At 36.0% G+C, this 25,371-nt stretch overlaps 1 protein-coding gene across 2 annotated transcripts in view; it reads right to left on the bottom strand.

The window, feature by feature from the left end:
* LOC107850460 overlaps nt 1-21,487 on the bottom strand; it is a 60,327-nt gene extending 38,840 nt beyond the window's left edge. Inside the window, exons 1-5 of one of the 2 annotated variants that reach the window (XM_047401860.1) lie at nt 20,960-21,487; nt 20,612-20,783; nt 20,287-20,504; nt 9,098-9,158; nt 6,010-6,082 (exon numbers count right to left, since the gene is read on the bottom strand). In XM_047401860.1, coding sequence (XP_047257816.1) covers nt 6,010-6,082; nt 9,098-9,158; nt 20,287-20,504; nt 20,612-20,783; nt 20,960-21,334 — 899 coding nt within the window. In that variant the 5' untranslated portion in view covers nt 21,335-21,487. The remainder of the gene's footprint in view (nt 1-6,009; nt 6,083-9,097; nt 9,159-20,286; nt 20,505-20,611; nt 20,784-20,959) is intronic. The other variant, XM_016694992.2, reaches the window with a different exon arrangement.
* Between the last annotated feature and the right edge of the window lie 3,884 nt (nt 21,488-25,371).

The following is a 25,371-nucleotide window of genomic DNA, read 5'->3' as shown; positions in this document are numbered from 1 at the left end:
CCTAAGGAACCTAGATCCAAAAGAAAATTTGAAATTAGGGTTCATTTGCTTGTTGGTCAACTCTTGAATATTCATCTTGTTCTTCCATCATCTTCATATCTTAGGGAAGAAGAATATTCAAAGAGCTTGTTTGATCCAAAAAGAGGGAAGAAAGAGATTGTACTTGTTGTTTGTGAAAGAATATTCCTTGGCATATTCATTGTCATCCAAAAGAAAGAAGAGACAAAGGGAATAATCAAGTACAATTGAAAGTACAAGGGTGACCAACTCATTTTGAATTCATTTGAAGCTCCAAAAAGGCTTCAAAACCTTCATTTTTCCCTCTAAAACCGAAATCCTTCTTCCCTAAAGAAGTGTTTGGCCGAAACAAGAGATTTTGAAGTTGAAAAAAAAAATTGAAAAAGTGATGCCCAATCACAAGCTGCCACATCATCACTTTTGTGAACGACCAAATTGAGTTCTAAATTAGATTTCTAAGTTTCTATTTGTTGTTTCTAGTTGCTTTTGTGTTGATTCTACCACTAATTACCAAACTAGTAATTACCTACTAGGTTGATAATTAGTCTAGAGTTCTTTGTTTCGTGTCTACGTTTATTTTGTGCTTTTATCGTTTGTAATTAGTTGTAACTTGTTAGTTCAAGTTCGTAAGCAATTTTCTTTGAGTCATGTCAAACGAAAATCCACTTCGGGCCAAAGTAGAATCATCTCTCACTCACTTGCCAAGTACATGCCAAAGTTTCAACACTTGTGAGACCAAGTATGAGGTAAAAATCCGAGAGTGAGAGAGTTGGTGAGGATATTTCGTTTTGTAGGTTTGTTTCTTTCTTTTAGGTACCATGGCTGCCAATAATTTTAGTGCCACGTTTGATTGCATCAATGACCATTGTGATAGCTTTATTGAAGATATACGCCTGCACTAAATCCCAATTTTGGGAAAAGAGATGAAGAGGTGATAGAAGGGAGAAGACTTGACAAACTCCCTTGTGATGCGAGATTCTCAAAGGAGAAAGTGAGCTGCCATGATCTGAACCAATACAAAGAAGAATGTGCTCGAAACATAAAGGTAAAATAGCAAACTCTTACACTTTTGTACATGTGAACGATGATTGTGTGGCTAATAGCCCATTGAGCATGAGTGGCAGCTTATCTATTTGTGAGTCTATTGTCTCTTTGCCTCTTGATGATGATGTACATATTATGAGTGTGGATACACTAGTTGATCCTATTGATGACCGAATTGACTCTTCTTGTAAGATCAATTTAAGTCCACCTAGAGTTGAAGCCAATGTGATGAATGAAAGTACATCGTCTATTGATTTTTCGCCTGTACATGTTGTGAGAGTGGATACACTAGTTGATCCTATTGATGACCGAATTGAATCTTCTTGTAAGATTGATTTGTGTCCACCTAGTGTTGAAGCCATTGTGTTGAATGAACATACATCGTCTTATGAAACTTGTGTTGATCAACTCGTGTGTGAAAATTGTCCACCACTTGAGGTAATGTGTGTTGTAATTAATAGAACTCAATTGAGTGAAGAATTTGATAATGGTTGGTCAACAAAATGGGAGTGAACCCGAGAGATATTCTCGGAACAAGCTTGTGCTTGAAACCGTTTTGAAACTTGATAGATCTTTTAGAGAGTGAAGAACTCACGTGTTCCGAATCTGCCTGTGGATTAGATCATGCTCTCTTTAGGAATAATGTCTTGTTTAAAGATGATATAAACACTCCTAATGAGCCTAGTGGTGAAAAGGATGCTTTGGAGGCTATACCCTATATGCTAACCCACTATGGTGTGACAACATTCCTCCTAAAGATGGAAATAACTTCTTGAAAGATGAGAGTACTCTTAAGGGTAAGGAATGTGTAGTCTTGGAAATGAATAACCAATTGGGTGATGAATGCTTTGATATGCTTGAATATTTAAGGAACCCAATAGGCGGTTTTTCCTTGAAAAATGATTGTGAATGTGATTCTTTGTATGACACCCCACCTTTGTTTGATAATTATGAGGATGAATTGCTTGCTTCTTGTAAAGACTTAAGCAATAATCCCTTTGATTTTTGTGGTGGTATATGTCTACTTGAGGGATCTTTCATAAGAGGAGAAAGTGTCTATTGCTTTGAAATTACTTTTTCTACTATGTGTGACCTTATTGTTGAGAGTACTTATGGTGATGATGTTGAAACTAGTGGTGAGTACATACATGAAGACACCTTAGTAGAAGTTGACTTGAGTGATAACTTTCTTTACTCTCTACTTGCTTTTGATGATATGTATTGTAGAGAGTATGTCGTGTAGTTTGGGTGAAGCCTATGGAAAATGGGAGTATTGTCTAGACCTGTGTCTATGGCCACTCTTCCCGTTTGACCCCGGTGCCAAATATAGAATTGATGATGTTGATGCACCCAACTTGTTGCTTGGTCTACATGACAAGCAAAGTATCACTTTTGGTGAATCCCATAACCAAATCCTTTGTGCATCTTTCATTGAACTTTTAATATTTAATTTAAAGGATTCTTGGTTATATTGCAAATATGTGCAACCTTGGCATGTTGAGATGATTTGTTGTGCTAACCCTAACCCTCATGCCATGAGGAGTTTGTATTTGTTTGTCCTTTCTTTGGTTTTGCAAGGTTTGGATTCGAGGTCGAATTTTTTTCAAGAAGGGGGGATGATACAAGTCAAATGGTCGCCTTAGCTTTTGAGGACTTCTTTGGAGGCCAACACCTAAAGGCTCAAGACTTGGTCACTCCGAGGGAACAAGAATATGCAAGGAAGGCCCGTTTTGAGCAAGACATAAAGCAATCCCGTGTGTGGAAAGTTGCTTGGATGCTTGCCTTGATGCTAACCCGAGGACCATAAGCCTTGAAGAATGAACCATCCTCGATTTTGAGAGCATGAAAGAGGCGTCATTCATCAAGTCCAAGCACACAAAGTGCCATTTATGAAGATGGAGGCTCGTGAGAGTATGTGGCATTCATCCAAGGGAGTGTACTTGCTAATATGTGAAGAGGGACCTTGAATATACTACAAGGCAGCCTTCGATACACTCCAAAGGCACCTCAACTTAGGGGTATTATGGTCTTTTGAGACTCCTCTTTTACACTCCAAAGGAGCACCCTTCATTTAGGGTATTTTAGTCTTTGTTTGTAATAAATATAAATAGACAATTAGGTCTCTATTTTCCTAAGTTTTGAAGAATTGATTGAGTGAAACTCAAATTGTATTTTCTTTCCATAGTGTAAGGCTTGGAAAAGCCATTGTAGTGTATGTCTTGAAAAAGACATTGAAACTAGGGTCATCATTGAGTGTGGAATCACTCTTGTTGACGTTTTGGCAAGAAAGGTTGGGTGCTTGAGGAGTGATCCCTTTGTGTCCACCTAAGAATGAAGTGTTATCCATCATTGGTGAGGTGTGTTTAAGTGTTTAATATACATTTAGGTGCTAATCATTAGAGTTGGTGTATGTTTCATTACTATCTTTCATTTAATGCAATTTTCTTCTTGTTTCTACTTCATCTCCTCTTTCTTTAGTTGCTGATTTTTTGCTTCTATAGTCTTGAATTTCGGTTATAGCTTTGTTTTAGCATCATTTGGTATCAGATGATACAAGTCAAATGGTCGCCTTAGCTTTTGATGACTTCTTTGGAGGCCAACACCTAAAGGCTCAAGACTTGGTCACTCTGAGGGAACAAGAATATGCAAGGAAGGCCCATTTTGAGCAAGACATAAAGCAATCTCGTGTGTGGAAGGTTGCTTGGATGCTTGCCTTGATGCTAACCCGAAGACCATAAGCCTTGAAGAATGAACCATCCTCGATTTTGAGAGCATGAAAGAGGCGTCATTCATCAAGTCCAAGCACACAAGGTGTCATTTATGAAGATGGAGGCTCGTGAGAATATGTGGCATTCATCCAAAGGAGTGTACTTGCTAATATGAGAAGAGGGACCTTGAATATACTCCAAGGCAGCCTTCGATACACTCCAAAGGCACCTCAACTTAGGGGTATTATGGTCTTTTGAGACTCCTCTTTTACACTCCAAAGGAGCATCCTTCATTAAGGATATTTTAGTCTTTATTTGTAATAAGTATAAATAGACAATTAGGCTTCTATTTTCCTAAGTTTTAAAGAATTGATTGAGTGAAACTCAAATTGTATTTTCTTTCCATAGGGTAGGGCTTGGAAAAGCCATTGTAGTGTAGGTCTTGGAAAAGACATTGAAACTAGGGTCATCATTGAGTGTGGAATCACTCTTGTTGACATTTTGGCAAGAAACGTTGGGTGCTTTAAGAGTGATCCCTTTGTGCCCACCTAAGAATGAAGTGTAATCCATCAATGGTGAGGTGTGTTTAAGTGTTTAATACACTTAGGTGTTAATCATTAGAGTTGGTGTATGTTTCATTACTATCTTTCATTTAATGCAATCTTCTTCTTGTTTCTACTTCATCTCCTCTTTCTTTAGTTGCTGATTTTTGCTTCTTTAGTCTTGCTTCTAAATATTATGTCTGGAATGGATGAAACAAGGGCATCAACTTGGAATCAATAGATCGCCATAAGAGACTATATAATTGAACGTCAACTTTCTCCCATTGTTCTTTAGCTTTCACATCTTCCGCGCTAGATTTTGTCTTTTCATTTTGGCAAGAAAGGTTGGGTACTTTAGGAGTGATCCCTTTATGCCCACCTAAGAATGAAGTGTAATCCATCAATGGTGAGGTGTGTTTAAGTGTTTAATATACACTTAGGTGTTAATCATTAGAGTTGGTGTATGTTTCATTACTATCTTTCATTTAATGCAATCTTCTTCTTGTTTCTACTTCATCTCCTCTTTCTTTAGTTGCTGATTTTTGCTTCTTTAGTTTTGAATTTCAGTTATAGCTTTGTTTTAGCTATCATGTATAAAGCACGAGCCTTTTCCCAAACTAAATATTATGTCTGGAATGGATGAAACAAGGGCATCAACTTGAAATCAATAGATCGCCATAAGAGACTACATAATTGAACGTCAACTTTCTCCCATTGTTCTTTAGCTTTCGCATCTTCCGCGCTAGATTTTGTCTTTTCATCTACCACACTAGCCTTGTTTTTTAAGTGATCTTGGACACCTTGACCTTTGCACCACAACTCAACCGAGGAAGTCCAGGCTAAATAATTTGAACTTCCCATTAAAGGTTCGGAAGTGATCATAGGACTTGAACTTCCAATTCCAATATTTTTGGAGCCATAAATATCATGCTCAAAAGACATCTTGGGAATTTGACTTGAAAATCCCAAGAAACAGATTTGAATGTTTGAAAAATTCCCCGGAAAAATTATGAGGTCGCCTGAATTTAGGTTTTGGCAATCGAAATCTTGAAAGACTTGTCCAAATCTGAAAAAAAGTAACTGGTCGAAGTCGGAATGGATCGGCGACCCCGACGAAAAAAGAACAACTCAAAAATTTGACCGGAAATAGGCTCACATGCCGGCGCGTGACCAGATCTCATAGGCGCGTGGATGGTATTTTTCCAGCGGTTTTGGTCGGGTTTTAATCCTGAGCTTCCCAATCCTCTTGGTGATGTTGTATGTTCACACAACCCACAAAATATAAAAAAAAAAAAAAAAAAAAACACAAATCAATCACCAGAATTGGAACACTGTGACTGAGTTTTCTTTTCTGAAGTTTCTCACCAACGCTCTGATACTATGTGAGAATTAATGGAGAAAAAAATATTATTGAAAATTGTGTATTTACATAATTACATCCAGACCCTATCTATAGACATTACCTTATAATCCTTTTCCAACTAGAATTTTATATACTATTCCTATTCCTACTCTTATTCTAACAAGCAGAAACTGAAAAATCATTTTAGCGCTTTAACTGTAGAAACATAAACCCGGATCACCTAGAGGTCTGTATATACTTAATTCGACAGCTTGAATCACTGCAGGTTTCAGCTAAGTTTGATAGCATGATTGGAAGATAATGACGAAAAAACATGGTATGATTCAGAATTTACCTATCATAGGACTCAGCCCTTGAATATGCTTGGATAACCCAATTATATGTCTCCGTATCAGGTTTCATATGATCTGTCAAACAAAGCTAACGATCAGCCTATTCATTTGATAGAAATATTGGCTGTTATCAGTTATCACTTGGTGAGTAACTAATACTACCAGGAAAAACAACAAAAATAACAACCAATTCTTCCAGCATAACAAATATTAAGATGCTAAAGCAACTTTGGATTCTATTTTTCATGAACAAGAAAGGTATTTAAAATTTCAAAACAGTATCTGGATATAAGTGCTTCAAAGATGTATGATAGATAAATGGATCATAATATGGATTTAGAAAATACATTAGCATAGGATATACATCATGGTAGAACTTTACTAATGTGGCTCTAAAAGAAGACAGATCACAAGGAGCTTAAAAAGAAAGAAGTAATTTTTAACATGAATCAATCAACCACAGGATACGAATTAGAGTCCGCTACAACATCTGTCTTCTCAACGAGTAGGGTCATCATCAGAACTATATCACATGTTGTTTTGCCCCCTCTGTCCACTTTGATTGCAGTCTGACCAGGAAATTAAAGATTTGGGTGGGTTTCACATGTTTTAACAGAAGTGAAGAGATATATTTCACGTGATTACAAATACGGTAGCCTGCTGAAAAGATATGAATTACACCCAAAATAATCATTTCATTTCCATATCTATACAGAGTAAAGGCGGAGGCAGACCAATATGTCCACCTGGGGGTGCACGTGCACCCGTTAACTTTGGAAAAAATTATTTATTTATATATATATATATGTATATACCTTGAGATATGAACATATATTTTATTAGGAACCCTAAGACACTAAAGTAAGTCATGTGCACTGGTTATAATTTCCATGTTGCTCCTCTTCTTGTAGCGAAAGAATTGGGTTTGCATCTCATTTACTGTCTTGGTTTTTTTTCTGTTTTTAATTCACAGAATCTTAAAAAATTGGATAAAAGTAAGACACAGGGCTGGCTATTTTCGAACTAGTGGCCTTATGGTGCAAAGTGGAGTTCACAACCATCATTCCACAGAACAAACTTACCTATAAGAGTCATTTAATTCATATCTATACGTTATTACATTAGTTTTATAATTCTATGTTTAATAAAATTAACGCATGAATCGGTCTTGAAGACATGCTTTAATTAAGGTGCATTAGCCCTTAGTGGTTCACCCATCGCCTACAAATCATGGGTTCACCTCTGAGGAGAGGTCAGAAGTGTAACAAAAGTTGGAATAGATATAGGGGGGAGTTTTTTAACACTAGGTATTTGCATTGGGTCCATACTTGTCAACCCTGTTTAAAAATGAGCTAACCAATAAATAAATATAAACAGCTTTCATGGTGCATGCTACTTACAAATGATACTATGTTGATTGATGAAATCACTGACAGTCGACCAAAAAGTGAAACTATGGAGAAGTATTATAAAGAATTAAGGGTTTTAGGATAAGCAAAAGTAAGACCAAATAAATGTTACCTTCTCAAAAAAATAAAAAGTAAGACCAAATAAAGGCAATGTAAGTTCAACCCCATAGAAAAGATGAACGTAAAGTAAGAGTAGACAGGGTTGCGTTTCATCTTTATCTGACTTAGTTGAATCTGATTCACCTTATACTAGGAAGTTGAGGTGAATCGTGCTTATTTTATCACCCATAATTTTTGTTGATTCTGGAATCAATCTTGATTTTTTTGAATTGATTCTCTCTTATTCATTGATTATTTATTTGTGGAGACATATGAGTTAAAGCGTAGACACGTGTTTCAAAGACCAACTCTCACCACTACTTCTTTGGGGTCGGTCAAATGGTCAATGATACTAACCGAGTATATATTGATCCCCGTACTCATGCTACATTCGTTGCAGTCTTTTGTGCATATTTAGATCCATGCACCAGTGGAGCACGCGGACACGCTTGTTTCAGTTGTTGTTCTCGGAGACACCGGTGTGAGCTGTCTGACTGATCTGCAGTACCAACTCCATTTATCCCCACTTATTTCTATCTTTTCTTATTCCTATACAGTTGTATTTGGATTTCTCTGAAACTTGTATTAATATTCTATTTGCTCTTGTGTTCATTACACCAAGTTTGGGGGATACTAGTTATGTCTGCGTTTTATGATTATGGAACTACGGTTTATGACTTATTAATGTTTCCCACATTTACTTATCTAATTATTTATTGAAATGGATTAAAAATGAAATTTGGTAAGCCTACCAGATTTGGTGTAGGTGTCATCATGGCGCATTAGATTTTGGGTCATGACATTAACCTATATAAAGTCAATGCTAATGGCGGTTGTTCTGAAGTTATTAAGTGTTTTAGCATAAAATGCATTTTCTCAAGTGATGTAATTGTTTAAAAAGCACTTCTAGTTTCAGAGGCTAGGCGAAATGCACCTTTTCAAGCCACTTTTAATCTTTAAAATTTTAGGCAGCAGGACAGTTTGTGCTCTGCCAAATCCAAGTGTAGATTTATTTGATTATATTTTTGTAAATGAGAGTTGAAGTACTTTTAAAAACAACCATACCAAACATTTAATGAAGTGCTTAATTTAGAACTTCAAAAAGTACTCCTCTGGAAGCACTATTCGAAGATATACTTTTCCATATACTGCACTACTAAACGAGACCTTAGTAAAACCAACACGGGAGAAGTCAAGGAGTTCTGTAGTCAAAAAATCCACTTTAACAACTTGAAGACTCTTCCCTAGCCAATGTATACATGTTTCTTTCTTATACAACCCAAAACCAGCAAACCATTGTTATATAGTTCAGAATAACAGAAGTACTATTACTCAATCCTATTTGATCCAATTCAGAGCAACCTCATTTTAGTCACCTAGAATGAAAATCTTCACGTGAGTTAAGGGTTGCAAACCATCCTAAGAACATTTACGCACTTTTTGATCCTAAATATAACAAATACGCCATACTTTATTGCCCAATATCACAACCCAGGCAAATATTGAGAAAATTTAGCTCAAACACAAATGAGGAATCAAAGTGGGTCAACTACTAGCTTGACGAGGGAAAGAAGCTACAGACCTTCACCATATTCCATGTTCTCAAATGTCGCAAAAGCAATCTCAGGTATCCCACAGGTAGCCTGGAAGAGAAGAAAAGGAATTAGAGAAACGTAATAATTTAAAAAGTCTTACTGCAACTAAAATTAATCAAAGATTCCATTTATTCAGCCGGTTTACGTATTTTGGTCTCAACATTCTTTCAATAGCTACTTAAAAACATGAAAAAATTAAAGATCATTTAAACAGGAATGCCACAATAGAAAGAGCTCCAATAATCTTAAAACAAGGAGCAAAAAGGTCATAAAAAAAATTGTCAGCTAACTTATGCATATCACACTCGATTAATTTGCTTAACTCAAATATATAAACCTAGAGATTTCCACATAACCCTACACAATTTGCAACTTTTGAAAGCGCTCATTCAATAGAAGTTTCACCATCCGTGAAAATGCCTGCGAAATATACATTCTCATATGGCTATGAAAATATGCACTATATTATATTATTCTAGTAATGAAAGAATTCAAAAGGAATTACATATGACCACAACAACAACACACCCAGTGTAGTCCCATATAGTGGGGTGTCTGAGGAGGGTAGAGTGTACGCAAACCATACCACTACCTCAGGTAAAGTAGAGAGGCTATTTGGTAAAGTAAAGAGGCTATTTCCGATAGACCCCCGGCTTAGGACCGATAACAGTATAACAAACACAAAAGATAAGTGCATATAAACTACTACAGTACGCAAAACAAACTAACAATATAACAAACACAAAAGATAAGTGCATATAAATAAACTAACACCGCTAGCCACAAGATAAGAAATTACATATGAGCGAATTCCAATTTATCAAACACCAGAATTCGTACTCTTTTTAAGCTTCAAGCTCGAATACACTCAATATGTTGTGCAACCTGAGTTTTTTTACAGAAGATCCTAATTGTATGGAATGTGTTCCAATAGGATTTTATCATAATAAAAAAGAGATTAAAATGTTACTTAGAGATGCTTCAGCCTTTTCTGCAATTAATGAATATTCTCCTCAATAGTACTTCTAGTAGAATTGTCCTTTTTCAATATTGTTAAATATGATATCATGATTAGATAATGTAAATATGAGAACATCTCTATACTTAGATAGTGTAGATATGGGAATATCCTCAAATCCCCATAATTAGGCACTTAGAATATTGTGTAATATTCCTATTAGTTTCCTTCCTTATTTATATTCGATGTAACATTATTTAATCCTACTTGAGGGAATAATCAAGACACTAAGTCTCAAATTCTCTTCTCTTCTTCCTCTAATTTCTCATGGTATCAGAGCCCTCCCTTCTCTATATTTTTGTTCTTTTTCTAAGGAAAAAAACAGATTCCGCAAAACAAAATCGCAAAAAAAAAAAAAAATTGTCGGTCAGTTAGTTTCTATATCTTTTTGGTGATAAATCATGTCTCCACACGGTAATGACCGCCCTAGATACACAATAAATGTGGCTCATAATGGAGATTTAGGAATAGATTATCTATACCTATAACTTTAACTGCAGCAGACTATATTGACTACCTACAGTACAAAGCATCAAGGCAGCAGTCATCAACTTCATCAGTTGCTTGCACAGTGCAACTACTCCTTTGCTTACATCACACAATCTAATATTCATCTCAGGAAGAACGAATTCTTGACTCTGGAGCTTCTGACCATATTTCTGGCAACCAAAATACTCTCTCTAATCTTACTGCCCCTTCTATCCTCTCTATTGTGACTTGGCTAATGGATCAAAGACCGTTGTAAAAGGGATAGGTATAGTTCATCCTCTGACTTTTGTACCTTTAAAATCAGTTTTGTTTGCACCTAAATGTCCATATAATCTTATTTCCGTTAGCAAATTAACGAAAACCCAGAAATGTGTTGTAACTTTTCTTGATGATTTTGTTCTTCTGCAGGACTGGAATACGGGACAGATAATTGGAAAAGGACATGAGTCACAGGGATTTTACCTGCTATCCACCCCACAACGACATGTTGCTTTCACTTCTACTACTTCCTCTGAATTGTTCCATAATCAACTAGGTCATCTGAGTTACTTGAAACTATAGAAAATGGTTCCCATTTTATCTAGTTTATCGTTCTTAGAATGTGAGTCGTGTCAGCTTGGGAAGCACACTCGTTCCTATTTCCCAAAGTTTGTCAATAATAGGGCCACCTCTACTATTGAAGTTGTTCATTCAGACATATGGGGTCCAAATCGTGTAAGTTCTTCCTTGGGTTTTCACTATTTTATGACTTTCATTGACGACTATTCTCGGTGCACGTGGTTATTCTTTGTGAAAAATAGATTTGAGTTATCCTCTATCTTTCAGAAATTGTGATGAAATTTGCAATCAATTTGGTACTGTCATTAAGAAGTTAAACAGTGATAATGCCCGAGAATATTTCTCCATCTCTTTCTCTTCTTTCATGGCATATTGCACTTGTCTTCTTGTGCACATACTCCTCAATAAAATGGAGTTGCTGAGGGTAAGAACAGGCATCTAACTGAAACAGCTCAAACATTGCTCATTCACAATCATGTCCCTTTACGTTTTTGGGTTGATGTCGTTATTCCTACCTATTATTTAATCAGTCGCATGTCTTCTCCTATTTTGCAGTACAAGATTCCACACTCAATCCTCTATCCAGACCATAATTTGTTTCCCCTTCCTCCACGCGTGTTTGGTTGCACCTGTTTTGTTCATAACCTTACCCCTAAAAAAGACAAACTTCCGCACAAGGCTTTTAAATGTCTTTCTCGGGTATTCTTGCCTACAAAATGGTTACAAATGCCAAAATGGTTACCAATGCTTTGACCCTCTACTAATAAGTACTTTATCTCAGCAGATGTTACCTTTTTTGAGTCTTCTCCGTATTTTTTTGCTAATACAGAAAATCAAAAGACCGTATCAACAATCTTTCCAATTCCAACTATTCGACCCCAGCTTCACCTTTTCTATTAAGGTCTATTCTTGACGACCTCTGCATCTTTCCGAGCCTACTATCCAGTTAGTAAATCAAAAGACCGTATCAACAATCTTTCCAATTCCAACTATTCCACCCCAGCTTCACCTCTTCTATTAAGGTCTATCCTCGACGACCTCAGCATCCTTCTGAGCCTACTATCCAGTTAGTAATACTAACCCTGATATAGGTAGACAAAGCACTCTTGGTGTCTCAGTACCTGCTCCAACAATGTCTTTTGCTCCGATCGAGCACTCATCAGATGACTTCCATTGCTCTGCGCAAAGGTACTAGAACTACTGTTACTCAAGCTCCTATTTATACTTATTTAAGCTATCATCGTTTGTCACCTTCATATTATGCCTTTACAAGCTTATCCACTGTCAAAGTTCTCAAGACTGTGGCAGAAGCATTAGTTCATCCAGGTTGGTGTCAGGTTATGATTGAAGAAATGAATGTTTTGCATGATAATGGTACTTGGGAGCTTGTTCCTTTACCAAAACGTAAAACCATTGTTGGTTGTCGTTGGGTATTTAAGGTAGGTCCAAATGGAGCTATTGATCGTTTCAAAGCAAGACTGGTTGCTAAGGGATACACTCAGATTTATGGCATCGACTATGGAGATTCTCACTCGTTGCCAATATGGCATATGTTCGTCTCCTCATATATATGGCAACAATGAAACATTTGATACAAGCACAATGACTATCAAGAGCACAAGGTATTGTCTAAGGGTTAAGGCTTCGGAATTGGCAAGCAATTGAAGACCTTTGGAGTATTTTGAAGTCTTGGTCAAGAGAAGGAAGGAGGGGAACTTATACACTTCATAGGCGCCTCAAGTGAAGGACAATGAAGACATTTTACACTCCAAATATACACTCCATAGGCGCCCATTCTAAGCCCTCATTGATACGGGAATACCAAGGGATACACGAAATTATACTCCAAACAGTCCACAAATCACAAGATTCGAGGACCTATTGGAGACCAACTCTCGGATTCAACAAATACAACAAAAATACAAGATACAAGAGTGTATTTTAACACCAAAACAGCTACAAAAACGTGATGAACAAGATGACAACAAAAACAACCAGATTTGGATTCCGCAATAACAAGATACAAAAAAGATAGTAACTTGACATACAAAATTCACAAATCTAAGAACCCTAACAATGAGAAAGGACCCTAAGACAAATGAATAGCAACATCAAGTTCTTACTTGGACCAAGAGGGACTCATGAACCTCAAGACCTAAGTTTCCAAGCAAACAAACAACAAAAGTGATTCCACCCTCTTGTTGTTACCTAGTTTCAAGTTTTGAATTAGCCTCAAGGAAAGAGGACTTTGTCTTTCTATGTTATACAATATTCATATTCATCAAAACCTAGTGAATGAAACCCTAGAAGGTTGTATTTATAGTGTATTACAAGAATAGTGTGAAATGTCCAAAATGACCCCTTAGTCAAAGTCTTCAAGTGGGCTCCCTTGGAGTGCATTGTATGGACTAATTTTGGAGCCTATTTAGGCCTTCCTTTGCACTTCACGTGTATACTCCAAGTCTTGGGTCAATTCACTCTCGCATTCACCCACCTTCGTGGTCGTACCCGTATCATCCTCCCCTTCTTGAAAAGGATTCGACCTCGAATTCGTACCTTGCAAAATCAAAAGAGAAGACAAACAAGCATACATCCTCATGGCATGAGGGTTAGGGTTAGTGCAACAAAAATCAATCTAACAAATAACATCATCATGCCAAAGTGGTACACACTTGAAGTACAACCAAGAATCCTTTGGGTTGATCGTGAAAAACTTAGTACAAATGTCACAAAGGAAGTGGCTATGACGAACATTAATAAATAATGACCATGGGCTAAGACAACTCCTACCATACCCTAAGATGGTACCGGGATCGAATGGGAGAAGTAGCCATGGACATGGGTTTCGGCCACTCTCACTTTCCCCTAAGGTGTCGTCCTCAAAATTAGGCATACCCTCTAGATCATTAGTGGAAATATCATGAGCACAAAGAGGGTAGAGAACACAAGCTAACTTCAGCTATGGTGTCCTTATGCATGTACTCACTAGCTTCAAGTCCATCACCACTAGTATGCTCAACATAGGGAACACATAAAGAAGAAGTAGATGGAATTTCTAAGCATGCACCACCTTTTATTTCAAGAGAATAATCCCCACATAGATATAAATCACCATGGACAGCAAAGGAATCATTCACAAAAACATTTTTACAAGAACAATCACATTTCGGGTTTCCCAAGTAATCAAGCAAATCATGATCATCTTCACCCGATTGACTATTCCGTTTCAAGACTACACATTCCCTACCTTAAGAGTACCCAAGAAGAGATTTCCATCTTGAGGAGGAATATTGTCACACCATAGTGGGTTAGCATATAGGCTATAGCTTCCAAGACAAGCCATGCCGTCAACATCACTTGCACCACTAGGTTCATTAGGAGTAAATAAACTATCTTCAAACAAGACATTATGCCTAAAGAGTGAATGATCTAACCCGCGGATAGATTTGGAACTTTCACTCTCTAAGGAATCATTATCAAGTTTCAAAGATATGCCAAGCACGTGATTAACACTATGAGCCAAACAAACATTAGCATCGTTACAACAACATAGGCTCATAGGTTCACTCCTTTTTCCTTGGCCAACATCTTTAAATCCTTCACTCACTTGAGATTCATTAATCACATCATACATATCCTCAAGTGGTGGGCAAGTTTTACTCACAAGTTAGGCAGCTACTTCCTCCGGGAAGCTCTCAACGCAAGGTACTTGGACAATTGGATTTTGTGGGTAGAGTTAGGGTAGCAATTGGCGTATAATTTCAATGTGCCGTTTCATATCTTCAATATTGTCATTGATACGATCACATATGGCATTGAAATTATGGGCAGCCATTGTACCTAACAAAAAGACACAACAAACAAAGAAAACAAAAAAAAACTTGTTAGATCAAAAATGCCTCACCACACTCTCACTCTCGATTTTACCTCACACTTGGTTTCACAAGTGTTGAAAGCCGGCTTGTACTTCGTGAGTGATTGAGTGTCGAGTCTACTCTTGTCCCGGAATGGATTTTTGTTTGAAACTCAAACGAAATCTTGTAGGACTTGAGTCAAGAACTAACAACGAATTCAAAAAGATAAAAGTACACAACAAATGTAAACACGAACAAACGAACACAAAACTAACTTACAAGCTAGTAGGAGATTACTAGGTTGTCAATTAGTGTTCGAACTAACAAACGAACTAAGAGACAATAAAATGAAACTAAGAAATCTAAAATTTGAGCCAAAATTTGATGCATGAACAGTAACTTGATGATGTGGCAGCCACGTGTTTGGTTGCGGTTTCTAACAATTTTTGTTGTCCAATTTCAAGTCTGGTCAATTTACAATTTAGGAGGAATTTATTTTAAGGAGGGAAATTCAAACAAGTCTTGGAACCTTTTCAAATTCAAGTTTTCAAGACCTTGACTTTCTTGTACTTCTTCTTGTAACATGGACCCTTGTTTTATGGAAAGTTGTTGGAAAGTGGTTGAGATGTGATTGACTATTTGATGAGTGGTGGTATGTCTTTCAAGACTAACAAAGCTTCACCCCTTTTTCCTTCACCTTTATAGATCTAATGTTCACTTTATATTAACAAGCTATGAAGGTTGTGAAGAACTTCAAGAACAACATCAACAATCACCAAGAACAACCAACAACAATCTTCAAAAACACCATAATTTTCACACGGCCAACTATCAATTTTCACAATACAATATCTTAACACTTGGCCAACACAACTACAATTTCAACAAAATGGTTCTTAGGCCACCAATGAACAACAAATATCACGTGGCCAAGCTTATAACAACAATAAGATGAAGATCACAAGGCCAAAACAGTCCACCACAACAATGTTCAACAACAAATTGGCCAAGTCCAAGTTCACGACTACAACTTCAACAAATACAAGCTCAAAATTAGATTTAGACTCAAAGTGTTAGTGGAGAACAAAAACTAACACTAGAAACACTCAAGACAAGTAAAAATCTCGGCCAAGATACAACAAGGACACAATTTTTGGCCAAGAACACAAAATGGGATAGATTGCTATTTTTCTAGAATTTTCAATTTTTAACACTTTTTTTTAATTTTCTAACAAGCAAGCCCAAGATTGATCTTGTAGGAACAAAATCTAGCCATGCTCTGATACCAAATGATACGGGAATACCAAGGGATACACGAAATTACACTCCAAACAGTCCACAAATCACAAGATTCGAGGACCTATTGGAGATCAACTCTCGGATTCAACAAATACAACAAGAATACAAGATACAAGAGTGTATTTTAACACCAAAACAGCTACAAAAACGTGATGAACAAGATGACAACAAAAACAACCAGATTTGGATCCCGCAATAACAAGATACAAAAAGGATAGTAACTTGACATACAATATTCACAAATCTAAGAACCCTAACAATGAGAAAGGACCCTAAAACAAATGAATAGCAACATCAAGTTCTTACTTGAACCAAGAGGGACTCATGAACCTCAAGACCTAAGTTTCCAAGCAAACAAACAACAAAAGTGATTCCACCCTCTTGTTGTTACCTAGTTTCAAGTTTCGGATTTGCCTCAAGGAAAGAGGACTTTGTCTTTCTATGTTATACAATATTCATATTCATCAAAAACTAATGAATGAAACCCTAGAAGGTTGTATTTATAGTGTATTACAAGAATAGTGTGAAATGTCCAAAATGACCCCTTAGTCAAAGTCTTCAAGTGGGCTCCCTTGGAGTGCATTGTATGGACTGATTTTGGAGCCTATTTGGGCCTTCCTTTGCACTTCACGTGTACACTCCAAGTCTCGGGTCAATTCACTCTCGCACTCACCCACCTTCGTGGTCGTACCCGTATCACTCATTAAGGGCATTTTTGTCATTTGGCATGTAATAGTATAAATAGACCATTTTACTTCTCTTTTCATGAGACTTTGATGAATTGAAATTGAGTATTACTCATATTTTGTAGCTTTAGTCTTGTAGTTGTAGCTCTTAGAACCAAAACTTGGTCCATGAACATTTGAAAGTTAGGGTTTTCACTTGTCTTGGATGATTTGGCAAGAAAGGTGTACTTGAGGAAGTGTTTCCTTTGGGTCACCTAAGAGGAAGGTTTGAACTCTTATTTGTGAGGTGTGTTGAAGATTTTGAAACATCTTCTAGTGCTAATCATTGAATAGGAGTACGGGTCTTTCTATCTATCCTTTAATTTCGTGCAATTCTTCTTTTTCATCTCCATTCTATGTGTTGTTTTCTCTTTGTTTGGTTGCTGGAATTTGCATCTTAGTAGCCAATTCATGTGCTTGGTAGTCTTTAGGCTAACACAAAAAAAGTGTAGAAAATCGAAAATCTCACAAAAAAATTGTAAACCCGTTTTTGTGTTTGGGCAGATTTTCAAATCTTAGATCTATATGTTTTTGTGTTGTTTTGTTGGTTTTAAGTGCTAGATTCTTGTTCCCTAGAACCTAGGGAGTCTATATCTACATTTGAAACAAGATTTGGTTGTTTTTGAGCTAGATCCACCATTGTTGTGCCTTGATTGAAGCTTTTTGAGGTGGGATCTCATGGTGCATATCATTTTGTGGCGTGTTTGTGGCTGATTTTGTGTTATTTGAGCTTTGCCTTGACCCAAGGAACCTAGATCCAAAAGAAAAATTGAAGTTAGAGTTCATTTGCCTTGTGATCAAACTTCGGTCAACTCTTGAATATTCATATTGTTCTTCACCATCTTCATAGCTTGTTGAAGAAGAATATTCAAAAGGGGTGTTGGATCCACAAAAAGAAAGAAAGAGAGTGAAAAGTTGTTTGTACAAAAGAATATTCCAAGAATATTCAAGTCATCCAAAAGAAGAAGAGACAAAGGGAATATTCAAAGTACAATTGGAAGTACAAGTGGGGGGACCATTGATTTCAAATCCATTTGAACTTACAAAAAAAGGCTCCAATCCTCCATTTTTCACTAAATTTCGTTCAAACACTCTCTTTAGTAGATACTTGGTCGAAACTACAAGAATTTGGAAGTTAAAAAATTTTGAAAAAATGACGCCCAATCACAAGCTGCCACATCATCACGTTTGTGAACAACCAAATTGAGTTCTAAATTAGATTTCCTAGTTTCTAATTGTTGTTTCTAGTTTCAATTTTGTTGTTCTTTCACTAATTAGCAAACCAGTAAATACCTACTAGTTTGGTAATTAGATTAGAGTCCGATTATTTCGTGTTCAATTTTTGTGTACTTTTCTCATTTTCAATTCGTAGTAATTTGTTGGTTCAAGTCCGTGCATCATTTTATTTGAGTCATATCAAACAAAAATCGATTTCGGACCAAAGCATATTCACCACTCATTCACTTGCCAAGTATTGCCAAGTTTTCAACACTTGTGAGACTAAGTATGAGGTAAGATCCGAGTGTGAGTGTGGTGAGGCCTTTTTGAACTAACTTGTTTGCTCATTTTGTAGGTTGTTTTGCTTGCTGTTTTTTGCACTTTTTAGGTACATTTTCCATGGAATCCGAAGGTACTACTTCCCAACCATTGGGAAATGATGCTATTGGAGCCTTGATGGCTCAAATTGATGCCTTGGGTCGAGACTTTGCTCAAAGAATGGAAGATAGTCATGATGTCTAGAGAAGAGATATGAAGGGTGATATGGATGTAATAAGGCGTGACATGATTAGAATTAAAGCGAGGGTTGATAGACTATGTCCACCAAAATCTCCACAAAATTCAAACCCCCAAGTTCCAAACTCACTTGACCAAAGGCTACCTTCACAATTCCAAACACCTCAAGTCCAAAGATCCTATACTTTACAAAATCCAATGACTCCTCTCCACGAGTTAGAAACCAAAGAGAGTGAGGCCAAGCCTTAAGATGGAGAGAAAATGAATGGTGAGGTACAAGAAGAATCTGAAAGAAGGGAAAAGGAAGGGGAAACCATGGGTAGTGAGTGAAGTTGGAAGGGAAAAAAAATGCTTGATTGTGGATCTTGTCAACAAAGGAACCCTTGTTATTCACTAACCCAAATGCTAGCATTTTGCCTAGTATTTTCTCTTCTCATGTGCAGGTTCAAGACCCTAGAAGTCCTGAGGAGAAACCCAAGAAAGTTCCCTTCAAGCCCTTGGCCGAAAATCCCAATTTTGGGATAAGTGATGAAGAAGTTAGTCCAAAGGGAAACCTTGACATAATCCCTTGTAATGTGGAGAATGAAGGCTGCCATAATGCAAACCCAAGTGAAGAACACACTTCCCATGGTCTACAAGGTAACAAAGCTATCTTCTACACTTCCTTGAACTTAAAATGTTGTGATGTGGCTAGTAGTGGCCAAAGTGGTGTAGTTTCGGATTTTCTTAGTAAAGAAGTGTGTGAATCTTCCTTTTGTGATACTCTTGGTATTGTTGGGTTGCATAAGGACCAAACTCTTGTTGTGAGTATGCAAGCACTAGTTGATCCTTTAGATGACAAAATCATTTCTTTTCGTAAGAATGATTTGTGTCCATCTAGTGCTAGCACTTATAACTTGAATAAGGTTCCATTACCAAGGGACAAAAGTATTCACACACTAGTGGGCTGCCCTAGTACAAACCAAGGTAACTTGGGTACATTCTACACTCCCTTGAGTTTAAAAAGTTGTGATGTGATTTTGGGTACATCTAGTGTAGAAGTACATGTTTCCTTCTTTGATAATGCTTTGGGTAAGTGTGATACACTAGTAAATGGAAGAAGTAGCATATGACTTAGACGCTCTAGCTTGAGGGGGAGTGTTAAATACGATATCATTATTAGATAATGTAGATATGAGAATATCTCTATAATTAGATAGTGTAGATATGGGAATATCCCCAAATCCCCACAATTAGGCACTTAGAATTTTATTTTTTTTTGACATAGGTAACTGAATTAGGCACTTAGAATATTATGTAATATTCATATTAGTTTCCTTCCATATTTACATTCGATGTAACACTATTTAATCCCACTTGCTTGAGGGAATAATCAAGACACTAATTCCCAAATTCACTTCTCTTCTCCCTCTAATTTCTCAAATATACTGAAACTTAGGCTTCTTGTCCAGCAAAAGAGATAGATATACTGAATTAAGATAGAGTGGTATTACAAGTACCTGCACACTCAAAAGACAATTGAAATGGAAGGTAGTGGCCATTCTTCCAGCAGCCTCCATTTCATACGCAATAGTTAAGGCATTTGAGTGATCTCCTACTTTACAATCTTCTTCTATTAGGAGATCATAAATCTCATCAGTTGCTCTGAGTCCACCCTCAGCACCCTTGAGAAACACTTTGTTGGCATCTTCTAGATGATTACTCCGCACAAGCTCCTCTGCTCCAAGGATAAAACAAACTTAAAACTCAACGAAAGAATAAATTATGGAGAATGTAAATCGAATTAAAGAAAAAAATCAAACTAGGTGCTTGCTTTCACTATACCAACAAGAACTAGCCAAGCTTGCCGAATGTCGTATTTCAATCGTTCCATTGCTGCAAGAACTTCTAAGCCTCTCGTAGCAAGACCACTGGCACCAAACAAACGAACCAGAGCCAAAAATGTTTCGTGCAGAGGCCGAAGACCTTCACTCAACTCCCTTCTAAGAGCATGCATCTGCCATTAAATGAGAGAGCTAAATGACATATCCTAATATGTCATTAATAATATACTAAGAATTAACCAAAAACATATCACCTAGCAATTAAACAGAAAAGAAAAGAAAATTAAAGGTTGTAGGAAGTAAGCAGATGTTGACATTAAGCATTTAAACGAGAAGGATAGAGAGTTACAGCGCCATCATTGTCCCGGTGAAGTACATGAGAAACGACTAAACCATGGAAAGAACGAGGTCCAGGTGAGAGACCAGCAGCAATCATATCATAAATAACTTGAGATACACCAGTTGAATCAGCATTTCGAGCACGTTCCATCAATTCCTCCATGAAAACAAGCCTTAGAGCTTTTTCTGTTCCAGAAGCCATAGGACCGTCATCGTCTACCGTCTTCAGCTGATGTTGTTGCTGTTTTTTTCTTCTGATTTTCCGCGGCTGCAATGAAGCGGATGCCTTAACACAGCCGCCTACGGAGCCAGAAATTGATGATGTGTAGGGAATTGGAAGATTGAATTTGGAATTGAAAGGTAGGTGTATGTAAAGGCCAGCCATTGGAGGTGAAATTTGAAAAAAAAAAAAATTATAGTAAGAAGAAGAAGTGAAAGTGCATTGGGGAAAAGTGAGGATAAGGCTCTTGGGATGGTTTTAGCAGTTTTGTACAAAAGCGTTCATGAGACTCGAAGGTTTAAGGGCCTGCTGCTGCCGAATATCAACGGTCCGCTTGACAATAACAATAATAATAATAATTAGGTTATATTTTTTATCATATGTATTTTTTTATTCGATTTACCTAGTGTGTTAATTGTTTTGAAAATAATGAATGAAAAAAATATTTGGTCGACTTTGACTTTATTTCTTCTTTAATTTTCATTACGTCAATTTTTTTTCTTAAGATGTTAGGAGTTGAAAGAAGTTTGATTGAGCTCAAGGAACATAACTTATTACTAACAATGCTTTAGTTTGTATTATTTCAAAAAAAATGGTTAATTGATCACTCTACTCAACAAGAATACATTTAATTGATCATCTAATATAATTAATATTAGATCAATTGAAATGATAATTAAGCTTATTAATTCATCTTTAATTATAGGTAAATCAATTTTCTTATTACTAACAATGTCTTATTTTGAATCAACAAACCACTAACCTGTTGCTACAGATGAACACCACTAGTAGATCCCGCTCCATACTTCCCACCAGTTATAGCTGCAAAGAGGAAAAGGGGTTTATAACTTGGAGGGAAATGACGTTAAACCCGACCACTTTGGGTCAATTTTTATATTCATGTTTTGCTTCTTTCTTTTTCGATTGGAATCACTAATGATTTGTTTATGAACATTTAATTTACCATACGAAATATATATATATATATATATATATATATATATATATATATAATATTCTAAAAGTGAAAAAATCTTAGTTGAAAGTTGAATTATTAAAATACTCACTAAACATTGAACAATTTATTTATTCTTCATCTAAAGCCTACTTCTAACTGTGTTTTTATACTAAACAGTATTTAACCTTCAAGCAATTTCTATGAATTGTTACTATATATGATCATTACAGTAAATGGGATTAATTGAAAATAATCATGCATTATAAGATATATAGATCCAAACAGGACCGAATGCAACTCATGTTGTACAACCTATTCTATACGTTTGAATTTGTTTCGTAACCAATACTTACTAGTACAATTTATAGAATGCTTATTTAATATTTTGGAGATTTTTTTTATATACATGTATTGTAAATAATTGTAATAATGTGGATGTCCATAATTTATTGGTGTAATTCCTTCATTACTTTTTGGTGTAATTCCTTCCTTACTTCTTGGTGTAATTCCTCTTTTAAATGTAGTAACTCCCACACCTCCACTACCTCCTCATTGATCATCATATTTATGACACTTCTTGAAACCCCCCTATGTAATACTATAAATAGAGGTCTTGAGGAAGATGTTCGATACACTTGAAAGAATTATCTTATATTGTTATCTTGCTATCTTGTTCTATATTGTTACTATTGTTCTTTTCTTGCGATTCTTGTTCTTAATATTGAAATAAGTCATCAGCACGACTCTACTCTTTTTCAAGTTTCAATCCGCCGGGTATAATCAACTTACTTGTCTTGAATATTGTAGTTTGTTATTTTTTTTTATCAAAGTTTTGATTTTAACGTTAAAGTTACACATGAAAAAAAAATATATAATAATATTTTTGGTGTAATTTTTTTTGTTTCATATTGTTGTCTAACTTCATTATTTTTATGATAGTTTTCATTATGTCAAATTTGTCGAAGCTTGAGTTTGTGGCACTTTACATCTTCGGAAAAAATTACTTATCATGGGTTCTCGACCCTGAGATTCACCTAGCTACTTAGGGTCTTAGAGTTACTATTACCCGGATAATACAGTATCGAGTCGGGACAAGGACAAGGTTATAATTTTCATTCGTCATCATCCGGATGAAGGACTGACAGTGAAAGATCCACTTGAATTGTGGACAGGCTTGAAGGGAAGGTATGACCACCTAAAGGTTAGGGTACTGCCTAGAGCTCGCTACGAGTGGATGCACTTACCGTTTCAAGACTTTAAAACCGCTGTTGAATATAATTTTGCTTTATTCAAGATTATTTCCCAATTGAAATTATGTGGGAAAACTAAAAATGATGAGGACATGGGGAAAAAACACTTACTATTTTTCATGCCTCAAATGTGATATTTCAACAACAATACCGTGAAAAAGGCTTTCAGAAGTATTCTGATTTGATCTCATATCTTCTGGTGGCTAAGCAACACAATGCCCTTTTGATAAAAAATCATGAAGCTTGTCCCACTAGAGTTGCTCCACTACCGAAAGCAAATAGGGTACAAGCACATGACCAGCCTGAAAGATGGTAAAATCGTGATCATAATACTATGCGTAGACGTGGCAATGACAGGGGACGATATAATAATCATTATGGTAGTGACAACCAGAAAAGGCAGAACCAAATGAGTCCTCAAAACAATCCTATAAGAGGTAATTGTCATCGTTGTGGCATGAAAGACCACTAGAAGAATGAATGTCGGGCGGCTAAGGATTTTGCTAGGCTAAATTTATCAAGAATCTTTCAAAAGAAAGAGAAATGAAGGCGGAACCTCTTCTAATGCCTGAATAGAGTCACACTTGACTTTCAAAAATGATGATGAGGCAGGACCTTCATAAAAATATGATGACAATGTTGAGGCAAACTTGGTTTTGAAAGATGATGATTTTAATGGCCTTGATGATATCACTCATTTGGAAGTTGAAGACTTCTTTGGAGATCAAAACTAAATCTTGATCAATTTATTGAAGAGATAAATAGTGTTGTTTTATTATGTTAGTTATCATGTTTTTCCATTATGTTATTTTTTATTTTTCAAGAAAAAAAAGTATTTAAGTTTCATTGTAAGATTGTGAGATTTTACATTTCTTGTCATGTATTTTTATTTGGTGAAGATAATAAAATCTCCCCAATCTTCAATTGGATCAAAGATGAATAATGGAGATATGTGCTTTCTTGATAGTGCTACAACTCACACTATATTAAGAGAAAAGAAATATCTATCTAATTTAATTATGAAAATAACTTATATTAATACAATATCTGGTAGTACAAAGTTAATTGAGGGCCTTAGAAGAGTAGCCTTAATACTACCTGGGGGAACAACATTGGTCATTGATAATGTATTATATTGTAGTAAGTCTCAAAAAAACTTGTTAAGTCTCAAGGTTATTCGCCAAAATGGCTATCATATTGAGACTGCAAATAAAGGAAAGGTTGAATACCTTTATGTTACTACAATAAAAGATGAAAAAAAATGGGATAATACCCACGAAAATACCTGAAGTTTGACCGAATTACCAGTTGAGCATATTGAACTTTGCGGGGGTCCTATTACACCCCAGACTTTTTTTTTCGTATTTTAATGGCATATATCTGCCACTTGACACACTGCGTGTGATTCACGCGCACTAAGCACGTGAACAGTGTTAAAAACATTCTAAACTCTTTTTTTTGGCAAACAACCCCTTAATTTTATAATTATTTAAAGTTTTATATTTTTATTTATTTTTTCATTCTTCATTCTTCTTTCTTCTTTCTTCTTTCTTCAATCTTCTGAGTTTTATGATTTCTCCATTGTTGAATTAAAATTTAATGGAACCCAATGGTTATAATTTAATGGAACTCGCTAATTGAAACTCAATGGATGATTCGAAAGATTCAAACTCGGAAACTCGCTAATTTAATTTTGAGTTCCTTTAATGGAAATTGAATCTTCCGAGTTCCATTAATGGAAGATTGAATAGCTTCATACATGAAATTAAATTTTCCAAATCTTCCGAGTTCCATTAATGAATTTTTTGAATCTCTCGAGTTCTATTAACGGAAGATTGAATAGCTTCATACATGAAATTAAATTTTTCGAATCTTCCGAGTTTCATTAATGAATTTTTTAAATTTTCCGAGTTCCACTAATGGAAATTGAATCATGAAATTAAATTTTTTTGAATCTTTTGAGTTCCATTAATTAGCGAGTTCCATTCAATTAG

The sequence above is a fragment of the Capsicum annuum genome, chromosome 12, assembly GCF_002878395.1.
Source record: "Capsicum annuum cultivar UCD-10X-F1 chromosome 12, UCD10Xv1.1, whole genome shotgun sequence".
Taxonomy (NCBI): Eukaryota; Viridiplantae; Streptophyta; class Magnoliopsida; order Solanales; family Solanaceae; genus Capsicum; species Capsicum annuum.
The sequence above is the reverse complement of the archived record's forward strand: the minus strand, read 5'-3'. Positions and strand labels throughout refer to the sequence as shown.